Source organism: Leishmania donovani, chromosome 34, assembly GCF_000227135.1.
Source record: "Leishmania donovani BPK282A1 complete genome, chromosome 34".
Classification (NCBI taxonomy): Eukaryota; Euglenozoa; class Kinetoplastea; order Trypanosomatida; family Trypanosomatidae; genus Leishmania; species Leishmania donovani.
In genome coordinates, this window is record NC_018261.1 from 1,072,333 (window position 1) to 1,086,789 (window position 14,457).

Here is a 14,457-nt window from a genome sequence, read left to right on the forward strand (position 1 = left end):
ACACCAAGGCGACCAGACGAGCACACGCAAAGAAGACAGCGAGCCGGCTGGCCAAAGGATGTGCCGTCGGTGTGCACCTTTTGTCTAATAGACACTGGGCTTGGAGCACCTGTGGCGGCACTCACGGCCCACGCGAGCCTTTGCGTCCCTTGTGCAACTCCGTGGCATTATCGTCTCTGCTCCCTTAGGATGACCACGTCGTAGATAGAGGAGCAGACAAGGGGTGCGCACTAGATCCCATTCCGAGACCAGTACAAGCACACGCGCACCGTCGGCGTCACTCTCCTACACGTATCACCACTTCCTTTCTCTTTCTTCACCCTCGATTTCATTGCTCTTGTTCCTGTTCTCGGTTTGCGTTTTGCGTCTGAGCGGGTCTGTCTACCCGGCCAGTAAGCCAGGTGACGACAACACCTCTGGAGCCGCCTTGATAGCGCACTCCTTCTCTGCTGTATTGCTTGCGTTGCTTGCTGTGTGCTACTTCGTTTCTCTTCACCACATCACGAAACCACGTCTCTGCCTCTGTGTTTGTTGCGTGTTTTTTTTTGTGTGTTTCTTCTGTTTTCCCCTCCTCCCCCCTCCCCGACACACACACACACACGCACACCGCACACTGAACTATTCACGGTTCGCTCCTGCATAGGAATATATAAGCATATATATGTTTTGTTTGCGCCTGCGTGCTCTGCTCTGCCGCTTTTCTCCTCTCTCTCTGTGTCCGGCCTGTGGTTCTTGCGCGCGCGTGTGTGTGACTCTCTCTGCGTCTCTTTCTTTGCCTCTCACGTATTCTCCTCCGATCCGTTTCAAAGCCTCCCAGCTCATCTTCGTATCCGCTCTCGATGCGGCGGTGTTGTTCCGACCCCTCCGCGCTCACTGACTTCGAATGCTATGCAGATTCGTCCTCTCACCCCTCCCTTTCCCATCTCCTCGATCGTCGCATTTCGTTCGAGGCTATCCCTCTTTGGTAAGGGACGGAAAGTAAACGATGCGAAAGTGGACGCAACAGCGGCTTGCCAAGCCGGAGAAGGACCGCTCGTGCGAACAGCGCACGATTCAGCTCAATGACCCGCATGGCCGCACCAACTTCTGCGACAACCGCATCTACAGCTCTCGGTACAACATCTTCACTTTTCTGCCGCTGAACCTGTGGGAGCAGCTTCACCGCCCCATCAACATTTACTTTGTGATGGTCGTGGCGCTGCAGTTCATTCCCTCTGTGGCGCCAGTCAGCCCCCTCACGACCATCTTCCCCATCACCGTCGCATTCCTCGTCAATACCGTGAAGGAGGGCATCGACGACCTGCGCCGCCATCGGCAGGATGTTGAGGTGAACGAGCGCATGTACCAGCGCGTGCGGCCCGGCACACTAGAGTTGGAGGATGTGATGAGCGCCGACATCCGTGTCGGCGACGTTCTCATTCTGCATCCCTTCGAGGTTGTCCCGAGTGATGTGGTGATTCTGCTGACTTCGCAGGACAGCGGCAGCGCGTACATTACGACAGAGTCGCTTGACGGTGAGACCGGCTCGAAGCAGCGGTTTGCGATCCTGCATCAACTATTCAAGTACTCTCAGGCCGCCGCCTCACCCGTGCCGTCTCGGCCGCACTGTTGCGGTCTGACCTTCGGGACGACAACAGCGCCTGACAGCGACGCAGCCGGCGTACACGCCTCGGCAGCAAAGACCATGGGGAAGCTCACAGATGCTCCGGTATGGGACTTGCGGCGCTGCTGTGACACCGCCGAGGATCACCAATTGCACTGCCTCCAGTGCGCCTTTCGCTCTCGCCTGGTGCTGTACTCTGAGGGTCCGAATGCGCAGCTGCACTCATACCACGGAGCCGCCACGGTGCGTGCGCCGCGCAGCTCATCGCAGACCTGGAGGGAGAGCCGGCCGTCGACAAGCAGCGCCTGCGGTGCTGCCGGTGATGCGGTCAAAGCAGGGAGCGCGGCCCCAGAGTCGCTGCCTGGCTGTCGTTACGGGTCCTTCCCTGCTCCAGCGGTGCTGCCGATATCTGCGGACATGGCACGCGCAGACGAGGCAGACATGGGCGAGGCATTTCCGCGCCATCTTCCGATGCCGGTGATGGTGCCGCCCCCTCTCCGCCAGCGCGCGACCCGTACGCCAGATTCAATGGTCGTAGACTCTTTTCCATCTATCGTCGACGAGCGCAGCGGCCTTCTCGAGCCAGGTGGCCCGTCGCAGGCGAGCGCTCCGCCGCGCCAGTCCTCATTGGAGGGGCAGACAGGCGCATACGATTACTTTGACGGCCCGGAGCAGACCCTCTCCGTTAACATCGACAACGTCGTGTACTCGTCAAGCCGCATCGGCAACACGCACTTCATCATCGCCCTTGTCATCTTCACTGGCCGCGAGACGAAGATGAGTATGACGCGCAACGTGCTGCCGACTAAGTGGGCCACGATCGACAACCGCTTCAACTACCTAACGATGCTCATCTTTTTGGTGCAATTTATCCTGGTTTCGACGTGCGCCTTTGTCTCCTGCCTGCGTCTCAAGGCCCACGCCCCGCTCTGGTACCTCGGCGCCTCGGTAGACCCGATCAAGGTCAGCGAGTACTTCCCCATCCTGCCGCTGCGTTACCTGATGATGCTGTCACCGATGGTGCCCCTCTCCTTCAAGGTGATGGTCGAGATCTCAAAGGCGTACGTCAGCTACGCCATCCGCTGGGATGAAGACATGCGCACCGAGGTGGAGTCCGTGTCGGTAAACAACTCAGCCCTGGCCGAAGAGCTGGGACAGGTTGAATACGTCTTGTCTGACAAGACGGGCACACTCACCGCGAACACCATGACCTTCCGTGCCTTGGCCACCGTCAACGACACCGTCTTCTCCGCAACCACCGAGGACTTCATCGAGTCGGACCTGCACCGTCCCCTGGCTAAGGTGGGCAAAGCCATCAAGGCAACGACGGCACGTGGACAGCACGAGGACTACTACCTCATGCTCAGTATGGTCTTCTGCAACACAATCGAGCCAACGCTGTCGCCGCAGTTTAGCGCGAACGGCAGCGTGGCTTACGGTGCTCGCAGCACCCGCAGCAGTGGGGTCAACACAAACGGTAACACGTCCTTCTCGAGACGCTGGATGTCCTCATCACCGGACGAGGTGGCCCTCGTTGAGGGTGCTGAGCAGTGCGGCTTCTCTTTGCGTCGGCGCAGCCGCACTCACGGAACGGTTGGGCTCTGGGGCGAGGCTGGAACGTCCCTGGAGGTGGAGGTGGTGCGCACGCTGCCCTTCAGCTCCGACCGCGGCATGATGAGCGTGCTGGTGTGCTGCCCCGCTGTGGCCGTGAAGGGCGCAGAGGCGGAGGCCAGCGACACCGCCGACGGGGGTAACACTTTCCCACCCATGAACTATGTGCTGCTGATCAAGGGTGCTGACGAGAAGGTGCTGCCACGCTGCACCGACGCCTACAGCCGCTCTCACCTTGAGGACATCACGAACCGCCTCGCCGGCTTCTCGCGCGAAGGGCTGCGCACGCTTGTGTACGGATACCGCATCGTGGCGGAGGAGGAAGTCAAGGAGGCACTGTGCCGCTTCACCGCGGTAGAGGCAAGCTTCGCCTCCGCGGTAGCTCGCGAGGCGGAGCTGCAGCGCATTTACGCCCTGCTGGAGCGCGACTTCACGTACTGCGGGATCACCGCGGTGAAGGACGAGCTGCAGGAAGGGGTGCCGCAGACGCTCGCTCAGCTTCGCCATGCCAATATACGGGTGTGGATGCTGACGGGTGACAAGACAGAGACGGCAAAGCAAACGGCGGTCGCGTGCGGGCTGCTGACGTCGACCGACCGCGTTATCACGCTCACGCCGCCCAACGAGGATCTGCTGGCGCCGACGGATCACCTGGCCTACGTTTCGGAGAAGCTCTCCGAAATAAAGGGGATCTTGGCGCAGGAGGGACCCGCGGTGGAGATGACGATGCTGACGCGCTGGCAGAGGGTGCGCGGGTGGTGCCGCCGCTTCTTCTGGGAACGCTCCGGCCTCGAAGATTTTGTACACGAGTTCACGCAGCCGGCGACGTGCGAGTGCATTCGCCCTGTTGACCACCCTCTCCTCACGCAGCCTCTGAGCACCATTCAGGCTCGCTATGGCCCAGTAAGTCCGTCAGTCACGGACATGGTGCCAAGGGTGTGCGGTGCGGCGCGCCGGGAACCTGGCTTGCACTTCGCCTCAGCCTTTGGCGCTTGCTCTGACTTCGACATGTGTGGTCTAAAGCGCGGCTACTGCGTTACGCTGTCTGGCAAGACCCTCCGACTGCTGGAGAGGGAGGATGCCATGTCGAATGGCCATAGCGCGGTGGTGCGCCTCTTCCAGCTGTGCCTGCTGCAGGCGCGCGCGGTTGTTTGTAGCCGCACCGCTCCCTCTCTCAAGTCGTACGTGGTGGACATGGTGCGGCGCTCCGGCCACATCACACTCGCGATAGGGGACGGCGGCAACGACGTCCCCATGCTGCAGGCGGCGCACGTTGGCGTCGGCGTAAAAGGGCGGGAGGGCAGCCAGGCGAAGCTCGCGTCCGACTTTGCGATCGGCCAGTTCCGCTTCTTGTCGAAGCTGATTCTCGTGCACGGGCATACCGCCTATCAGCGCACAGCCATGATTGTGCAGCAGAGCTTCTGGAAGACGGTGCTCATTGCGTGGGTGCAGGTGCTCTTCAACGTGTCCACTGATTTTTCCGGCGTGTCCTACTGGGATTCGCTTAGCCTCACCTTGTACAACGCCATCCCCACCGTCCCCGTGACGTTTCTGTGCGTGATGGACATGCCCCTCTCGCACTGGCTCCTGTGCACGACAACGCGGCTCTACACCATGTCCCAACGCGGCCGGTACTTCAACGCCACCACCTTCTACGGCTATGTTGCTCGAGCGCTTCTGCACGGTACCATGATTTACTACTTGTCCGTTGCGCTTCAGCGCGGCACTGGGGCGATCATGACGAATGGGTGGGTGCTCGACCGCAGCGGCGACTTTTACGCGCCGTACATCGCTGTCGTGACGGTGCACACTTACACGGTGTGGACCGAGTCTCACGCCATCACGATTGCGCACTGGTTCTGCTTTCTCTTCTCGATCTGGACGTGCTTCCTCAGCTTCTGGCTGTACGCGCGCGCACCGGCGTCGCCGAACGAGACCTTCTCGATGCTCCTCAGGAGTCCATCCTTCTACTTATCGTACCTAGGTTTGCTCACCGCTGTGTGCGTCTCGCTCGCCATCTATGCTATACCGAAGATGTTATGGTTCCCCGATGCTCTGCAGCTGGAGCGGCTGCTGCTGGCGCATGTGCGGCAGACGCGTGCGTGGCACCGCGGCTTGCCAGTCCGTGCCCTCCGCGCCTTCTTTCAGGAGGACAATCCCTCACAGTTTTGGAAGTCCATTTCGCTCTATCACGCGCTGCGCTACTCCCCGCCTCCGCGGCAAACCTTCACTGTCGCGGCCGATTAGGAAGCGGCGGCTTGGTTGATATCCGTGATGAGACGGGGTTGCCGGCTGGCCTGTTCCTCCTCCTTGAGTGGGAAAGAGAGCCGGGGAAAAGGAGAGAGACGCACACTCACTGGGCAGAGCTAATGTGCAGGGAGCACTCGTCACCAAAGTCGAGCCGGGGATGCCGTCGTCGGTCGCGCGCACACAGCTTTCGTCCCGTCCCGGTCGATACAGGGGTGGGGTTCATGAGTGCGGGTATCGGGTACTGGTCTCATGGGGTCTCTGTTTCTCTTTCTGCTCTCTTGTGCGGCAGTCTTTGTGTCCCCTGCCCCACACCCCACCTGCCGAGAGAAATAAACAGACAAGCACGTGCGGCTTCTTTGACAGGAGCGGAGACTGGGCCATCGCGTCATCGCTTAGGCAAAGGTGACTACGCAGCGAAGCGAAACGCCACCTTTTCCGTTTCATGCCTTGGCGCACCTCCCCTTGCAGTCTGTAGCCGGACACGTGCTCGCGTGGAAGGTGGCTTGGAGGAGCGAGCGGAGGGAAGGCGAGAGATGGCGTTTTGGGTTCTGCGCCTTGGACACGCTTGATGTGGGGAGGTACGCGTGCGCTCGTGTTGCTTGACGCGGACGCATATTTTTCATGCTCTGCATTGTCTTACCCTCTGCCTCGCCTTGCCCGCGTCTTCGCCTCTCATCTTTGTTGTGTTGCTCTCTTCTTCGCACTGCGCAGACTCTGTCACGACACAGACGGACAGGGAGGAGAGAGAGAGCGCGGGGCAAGACCGCCGGGCAACCACGGCCACCCAAGGCGGCCACTAAGAGGCACACTGCGCGCCTTTGTTTTGTCTTCCTTCACGCGTTTGTGGTGCGGAATGTTTGCCACTCGGGCTGGCTTGTTTGCCGCATCCCAGCGGCGGGCTCTTTGGTGGCCACGTGCGATTCAAAGGCGAGACGGCGTGAGATGCGCGCCAGATGACGCGATGGGAGCTTGCGTACTCCCTGACGCGGTGATTGACGCGTGTGTGCCACCGCGAGTAGCATCTCGCGTGGCCTGTGGCGCCTATACGCCCTGGCCCCCGGCTATTTTCGCGTCGCTCCTGTTACGCATTCCGTCTGCTCCAATGTGCCTGCGCGGGTGCGGCACGGAAACCAAAGACCAACTAGCATCCTTGCCGGGCGAGATGCTGCATATTACTCATTTCTCTGGTGAGGCCTCGCAGGCACCGGCGCGCTGCACGGTTGGCACGCTGTACGACACACTGGTCCACACACAGGGCTGCTCCTTGACCGCGCCTCCTTCCCTTGAGGTGTTTTTCGTGCGTCTTGCATCCTTCGCGCCGCTGTTTCTGCGCCTCACCCCCACCAGCCACCCTGGTGGTGCTGCCCGCCAAGACAGCGCTGAGATGCTTGTGGAATACTGTGCGGGGATGACTGCCTCGCTATATTCCACTTTGCACCCCTTCACGCGACGCCTGCTTCGCGAGGTGCGCGTGTCATGGCAACCGTGGCTATCTTCGCCCAAGATAGCAAGAGTCATTGCTGCTGCTGGTGGTGGTGGTGCTGCTGCTGACGGTGATGGGGGTAACGAGCGCTCTGTGCGCGAGCACGTCTCGCCGTCTTCCGTGTCCGATTCCACGGACTCTTCTCTGGAAGCGCTGGGCTGCTTGCCAAGCGACAGTGGCCGTTCAGGCACGCGTGCAGGCAAGCATCAATATGCGTGCACGTCACAAGATGCCGTGGCGGCTGAGAACGCGTGGCAGCCGCTGCTAGAGCATGCGCCGCCGTTCTTCGTGGCCACTGCGCGGGTACAGGCGAGTCTGCGGCGCGCGTACTCAGATGACAAGGCGCTCCGCTTGTTGGATGCGTGGTCATCTCAAAGCCACTTGCATGCCACCGCACCCCTTGACGCCGTGGCAGACGCTGAGTGTAGAAGCCCTTTACGTCTGCGTTGCAAAGACAGCCGATGCCGTGGCCCGTACGTGGAGGCGTCGCCGTGCGGAACGGCTATTCGAGCTCCATCTCCAGAGCAGTGTCTGCAAGCCGGCTGTCCCGCGCGGCTAATCTATAAACCTCAGCATGCACCTGCCGCACTTCACGAAAAGTACACGCTTTTACATTGCGTCGACGACTGCGGACCGTGGCTGATGCACATGGCACTTGCGCTGGTGTGCGCCGTGGTCCCTTCAACTCCTCAGCCACTCTCTGTCGTGCGCCAGATTTTCTCAGGCCACCAGCAGCAGCAGTGCTCGCTCCGGCAGCAAGAAGAGCACTCTGGGAAAGCGATCGAAGCGGCTGAAGGACTGGATATTGCACCCGCAGCGGCTCATGCAGCGTGCGCGTCTTTCTTCCCATGTGTGGAGGTGCTGCTGGACCATCCACAGCTCGCTTTTGCAGTGCAAGTGACAGACAGGTCAACCGGCTACGTCTGCGCACGCTTTCCGGTGCCAAGCGAAGCTGGTGCGAGGGCGGCGGCGCCATCCAACAGACTGCAAAAGCTGCAGGTGCAGCTGCATCCGTCGTTTTCGCATGCGCAGCGCGGCAGGGCGGATGCGGCGCTGTCTGTGCTGGAGAAGATGCAGCGCATGGCGATGCTAGCGGAGGTGCCGCGGCCTCAACACAAGTGCGACGCTCCTTTCGACGTTTCACATGTGTGCGCTGTTCGGTTCCACGATGCGAGGGATGGCGTATTGACCGAGTCGCTGGAGGCTCTGCTGCAACTGCTGGCAAAAGAGTCGGCAACGACGCTTGCAGCGGGGAGCGCATCGGATGCAGAGCAGGCTTTTTTTGTTGGCGTGAGCGAAGTTACGGGTCTTGGTGACGAGGCTCCCATTCGACGGGATTCGTCGACAGCAGTGCACGAGGCACGGTGCGCTCCGGAATCGCCGCGCCTTGTACTTCTCCTCAGCGCTGTCCGCAACGATTCAAGTGGTGTGGATGTGGTTGCCGTTGAGGGACGTGCGCTGTGCTCGCAGCTGTGGAGAATGGGGGCCGATGATGCGACTACGTCTGCAGCGGACGAAGAACAGGTGGCAACCGCCAAGGACAGACTTTTGCCCGTTCTCGCCAGAGTACTGCACTCGCCGACGTTGGTTAAGGTGCTGCCGTCCTCCGCGTTCGCGGAAGACTCTCTCTGTGACGCACACCTTCTGCGGCAACGCGGCCCTTCTGCCGTGCGCTGGCTAATCGACTCCCTTCGCAGCGAAGCGCTTACTAGTGTGTGTAGCCTTGAGCATATCGCTCACTACGTCGGCTACCCGGTCGACGGTGCCATGCCGCTTACGCTGACGAGCGAGACCGACTCGCTACTAGCGTCCACCATCCTCGCTCATTACGGGAGCGCCATCGACACAACAACAACACAGCAAAGGAGCGGCAGTGGTGGCGAGACTAGGGGCTCTGCGCTAGAACAGAGCACGTGTGCACGTGCCATCTGTGGAGCTGCGACGATCTCGCTGGCTGCCTCGCTGCTTCTGCAGAATCACGCGCAGGAGCACCCGTTGCACGTGCCCGGCAAAGAACGCGGAAAGCATAATGATGGGAGCGCGACTGAGTCGACACTGGGCATGACCCTGTCGTGCGCCTTGCAGCATTGGGCGCGGAAGCCGGCTCTGGCACGCCAACACGGACTCGCCGTGCGTCTGGAGCGATTTCAGCGGTGGCTGGCCCACGCTACGGCCGGCAAAGTGGACGACCTCATCGCGCATTCTCGGGTCTCTTCAGATGCGGCGGCGCGGCACCTTCCCATGGCGTTTGCTGCCAAGCAGCAATGCCTCGGCGGCCACGAAGTGACTCTTCGGGACCTTGTCAGCCACTTTGGACCGGAGCCGCTGCCCAACCCGTGTTGGATGCGTGGAGGGCAAACGGCACACGCCCGAAAAGTCAAAAACGGCTGTTGCGATGCCGGTGTGGGAACGGTGAAGGACACGGGGGGCCAGATAGTCAAGGCAAAAAGATCCGGCTCAGAGGAAAATCCTTCTCTGCCGTTCTCTGCGGAGGTTTCTGCGTCGGAAGGGCACGTGGACGTCGATGCTCTCGTGCATGACGCGCTGGTTCAGGAGGCTGCTGCAGTGCTTCAGGCAGTAGCGAGGCATGCGTCACCCACCAACATAGCGGACTCGGACGCCGCGACGAGCACTCCGCTCCATAACGACACCGGCCTCCCACTAACTCCAAAAGAGGCGTCGACGGGCGCTGCATGTTCTCCTCCACCTCCGCCTCCTTGCTCACCACGGTCGGACGCTTGCGCGACGTCAGGTGCGGGTGCTTCAGTCGAGGAAGACTCGCTACAGAGTTACCTGTCGACGCTTTTCGATGAGCCCGACGCAAGGCCAACGACAACGACATCGCTGCAGACGCCTAGCCCGGCTGCGCAGTCATCTGCTTTGACGTCGTCGGCGCCGCGACCGGAGAGGGTGACCAAAGGCGCGGACCCTGTCGTGGCGCCGAATGTGGTGCCATCGCTGCGATCATCTACAGCTGCTTCCGGCGCAACTGATCTGTCCACTGACCACCTCCCCGCCGCCCCTGCCTTTCACCTAGCTGCATGTAGTTTTGAAGGTAGCGGGAGGGACGACCCACCCACGGCGGAGGCCCCGGTCAGCAGCACTCGTGCTTTGCCGGTGGGCTTTCTCTACGGCCCCGCCTCCTTCATCACCACCTCTAAATCTTCCACAGCATCAGGGCTGGCGAACGCGAAGAGCGGCGCAGGCGAGCTGAGCCACCCCGTGAACTTCCCGGTGTTTCCCGGTTTACATGGCAGTCGAGAAGCGCCGCGACAAGGATGGCCGCCGCCGCCGAACCAGTCAGCATCCATCATGGAGTCCGAAAAATCAGCACCGTCTTCTCGGCAGTCACCTTCGGCAGTGCTCGCCACATACCACCCACCATCGCGCGACGCCAACTTTGCACCGGTGGCGCGTTTTGACCGCTTCGCACCGTGGAAGCGGTCAGCGCCTAGCGCACCAAACCCGCAGAATTCACCTCCCTCTCCGCGACCGCAGTCGCCGCTCTCCTCCTCGTACGCGATACCGTCCACGTGTCAGAACGAGTCAGCCCAACCGCCGCGGCCAGCGTCTCTTTCCTCCGCGACACCCACGGGGTCTTCACTGGAGACGCTTTTCTCGTTCGACCCTAAGGACGCCGAGCGGCTTCGCTTGAGATCGCTGCTGGTCGACACCCTTCGCGGCACCACTAAGCGGCCACCACCATCGCCGCGCCGCTGAGGACTTTACCACCTGCGTCCCGCATCGCTCCACATGGGGCCCATTTTTTTCTTTGGGTCTTTTTTTTCGCGTGCTGTCACGGTAGCGCTACGTGGACTTCCCCCCTACTCCCCCCACCTACCGTCTTCGCACCTTCGAGTGAAAGTGCGGCGAAAACGAAAGGCGGTGTGCCGCCTCACGTCGAGTTGCTTCGTTCCATTTTTTTTCTCTTCTTCCGTGTTTCTTCTCTGCTTTGGCTCTGCTCGTGCGCCGCTTCTTGTGTGTGCGTGTGCTTGTGTTTGGTTGGCTTACGCGGTTTTGCGTGCTAAAGAATCTCGGCCCGTCTCTTTTTTGTGTTGTGTGTGTGTGTGTGTGTGTGTGTGAAGATTGAGGCGCTGCTGCACCCCGCACCACCACTGCTGGTGATGCGTGCTGCCAACCGCCAGGATCGGACAACGGAACATACGCCTACTCGCAGTCGACGCCGGCGTTACCGGTTTACCGGTCCTCTCTTGTGTGACGTATGCGTTCTCTCTTCTGCATGCTCCCTCCTTTCTCGCCCATGATCCTCTCCCGTGTTGGGGGCGAGTTCTCACTCGCCCATCACCAACGTTTTCCACCATCAACCTGCACAGGTACTGCAGGCATCACAGTTTCGCTTGGTTTCTTGTATTTCATTTTTGTTTTTGGTGACGAACTTCACAGCCGACTCTCCCTCTTTCCTTCTGACCTCCTCGTCTTGCCGTCATTCTCCGCTCCCCCCTCCCATACGTGCATGCCTCGATGTTGTTGTTCTCGGCTGGTCAAGGCAGAATGCGGCTAACACTCCCATTCATGTCTGGCCGGCGCGCCGCTGCGACGCTGTCGCTGCTGCAGCTCCTTCTTGTCCTCGTCCTAGCACTTGCTGCGTTCCAGGCGACGGCGGCTGAAGCGGTCAGGGGTGCTAGGCGCACTTTCGCGAGCGATGCGGACGACAGGATGATAGTGGAGGAGTCAGACGAGAACCTTGACGCGTCTGGCTGGGTGTCGCTGATTGTTGTAGACTCCATCCTCTTGCTGTTTGCCGCCCTCTTCGCTGGCCTGACGCTGGCGTTGCTCGGCCTCGACACACTGTCGCTCGAGATTATTGCGGATAGCGGCTCCGAGCCGGACAAGACGTACGCACAGAAGATTTTGCCCATCCGTCACCTCGGTAACCAGCTCCTGTGCACGCTTATTTTGGGCAACGTAATGGTGAACACCCTCATTGCGCAGATCACCGACTCGCACATCCACGGCTGGGTGGCGACGGTGGTCTCCACCGCGCTGACAACGCTCGGCGGCGAGGTGATTCCGCAAGCCCTCATGTCCGCGCACGCGCTGCAGGTCGGCTCCAAGTCGGCGCCGCTCGTGAAGTTCTTCGTGTTCATCTTCTGGCCTGTGTGCAAGCCTCTGAGCATGATTCTTGACAAGTTCATTGGCAAGGACCCTGGCCAGATTTACGAGCGAAACGAGCTCAAGAAGCTAATGTTCATGCATGCCGCCCGCAGCGCCGAGTCCGGCATTGGCGCCGGCGAGGTCGATCTTATGGTTGGAGCCATGGAGCTGCACGAGAAGACGGTGATGGAGGTGATGACGCCGGTGAGTGATATGCTGATGCTGGAGGCGAATGAGCGGCTGAACGAGGAGACGATTCAGCTGATCTCCGACCGCGGCCACAGCCGAATTCCGGTGTACCAGACCACAAAGAACAACGTCATTGGCGTGCTGTTCGCAAAGGACTTGCTTATGGCCAACCCGCAAGAGAACACGAAGGTGCTTCTGCTGGTGAAGTTCTACAACCGCCGCTGCCACGTTGTGCCCTCTGAAACAAAACTGATCTCGATGCTCAAGTACTTTCAAACCGGCAAGTCACACATTGCCCTCGTGCAGGAGGTGCAGCAGCGCCCCTACGGGGACCCGTACTACGAGGTGAAGGGACTTGTGACCATGGAGGACATCATCGAGGAGCTTATCCACAGCGAGATCTTTGACGAGTATGACATTGACCCGCATCAGATTCAGCATACAGCGCTTGGCAACGCCTCTAATCTGGCGAAGCGGCAGATCGGCCTCACCTCCAAGTGCTCGCGGCGCGTCCACCTGAACTACAACGAGCTGCGTGCCGCTGCTCTCTTTCTGTGCGAGTCACTGCCCGAGCTCAGCATGGAGGATGTATCGGCACTGATGCAAGGCATGATGGAGTGCACCACCGTATACCGCGTCCGGGCACCGAAGGACTCACGCGGCATGGCTGACGACGACAAGCAGAACGTGTGGCTTTATCGAGAGGGTGTGCCGTCGTCCGTGTTCACCCTCGTCGTGTCGGGACGTGTTGAAGTGTTTGCGGGAAAGGACTCGATCGCGCTGGAGATGGGCAGCTGGTCACTTCTGGCGACCGATGCCCTTTCCTCTGACTTGTTTGTGCCCACATTTAGCTGCCGTGTTGTTCAGGACTCGACACTCATGCAGATTACGCGGGAGGCCTACGTTGAGATGCTGCGCATATGCAATAACCCTGCAAGCGACACCTCGAGGACCGCCTCGTCGGCGGCGAATGCGGAGCGCAAGGCGTCCATGGAATCTATCTGAAAGAGGAGGAGAAAACAAAAGGAGAAGACACATAGAGCAGGGTAGGCGATCCGAGTTTGCACGCTGGCGTGTGCCGGGCCTTCTCCATCTCGATACTTATACGCGCGCGACGATGCTCCCTTGTTATTCGCTCGCTTGTTGGTTGCTTGGTGCGATCGATTTGACATCACCGCAGAGATGAGTTTTTTTTTATCGGCTTCTTTTTTTTGCGTTAATGTTCCCCTTTGCGCCGTTACTGCGTTGTTGTCTTCTGCCCTGCATATGCGCGTAGGCTTTCGGTTGGGCGCCCACCACGTGTGTGCCCGTCTGTGTGTCTCTCTCTGTGCATGTGCGCACGTGCGGATGCATGTGTCTCATTGCATCGCCGTCGTCTTTGCCGCCCTCCTCTTCAGTGGCAGCACCGCAGCCCTCATGTGTTTTTCTTTGTCGCTTTCACTCTGCCCTCCACCGCAGCAGGCTCTACCGACTCTCCTCACGCGTTTTACCACGAAGGACGCCTGCCCGTCCTTGATTGATATTGAATGCGACACTCCACTCTACAAGAAGGGGGAGGGGGTGCACAGCAGCGAACGAAGAGGGAAGAGGGGTGGTGGTGGTGAGGGGGGACTGCGCCTCATTTCGAGTGGTGGAGAGTGGGCGGCGAGGGTGCACGGAAGCCCACAAACTGAGGTGTATAAGAGGAAAGCAGAAGGAGATGATAAGCGCGACGATACACCAGGGCTGGCTTGCGACGGCATGCGTCTCGCAGCTCGTTTGTTTACTCCCTTTTTTGTCCTGCTTTTGCTCTGCGGCCTGCTTCTCGATCTGTTCGACTCTATCGCACGTCTTTCTACGCATGTGCGCGCGAGAGTAGCATCATGGATAGGAGTGGGGTGCTATGAAAAGCACGCAGCGGTGCGTCTGCGCATGTGTGCGTGCCCAGTGTTGATCAAAGGCGCTTCGCTCCCTCACCTTTTCTCTGTCGCTCAGCGTGCGCGTTTCTCTGCCATACAACATGAGTTCGGGCTCCACTCCACCCCCGGCCCTGTCACACGCCCTCCATCGCGTGGGGCGATGGCGGCCCTAGGCACACGCACCTTGCAGCGAGGTGCCGACTCAGCCATCTGAGAGCACGGCCCCTGCCCTCAAACGCCACCCACCCACCCCGCCTCACAGGCCGCCTCACAGCAGCTCCTCCCACCATGCAGGCCGCCACCCCCGG

The 14,457-nt window shown here is 60.3% G+C and overlaps 3 protein-coding genes across 3 annotated transcripts; all 3 read left to right on the forward strand.

Moving 5' to 3' along the window:
• Positions 1–985: 985 nt before the first annotated feature.
• Positions 986–5,461, forward strand: LDBPK_342460 (phospholipid-transporting ATPase-like protein; the record flags this gene model as incomplete). The annotated part of the gene is made up of 1 exon (XM_003864357.1): positions 986–5,461. The coding sequence occupies one exon, from the start codon at positions 986–988 to the stop codon at positions 5,459–5,461; it is 4,476 nt and encodes a 1,491-aa protein (XP_003864405.1).
• Positions 5,462–6,566: 1,105 nt separating this feature from the next.
• Positions 6,567–10,667, forward strand: LDBPK_342470 (hypothetical protein, unknown function; the record flags this gene model as incomplete). Its single annotated transcript, XM_003864358.1, has 1 exon — positions 6,567–10,667. The coding sequence occupies one exon, from the start codon at positions 6,567–6,569 to the stop codon at positions 10,665–10,667; it is 4,101 nt and encodes a 1,366-aa protein (XP_003864406.1).
• Positions 10,668–11,429: 762 nt separating this feature from the next.
• On the forward strand, positions 11,430–13,256 carry LDBPK_342480 (hypothetical protein, conserved; the record flags this gene model as incomplete). The annotated part of the gene is made up of 1 exon (XM_003864359.1): positions 11,430–13,256. One exon carries the CDS (start codon positions 11,430–11,432, stop codon positions 13,254–13,256), a length of 1,827 nt encoding a protein of 608 aa, XP_003864407.1.
• Between the last annotated feature and the right edge of the window lie 1,201 nt (positions 13,257–14,457).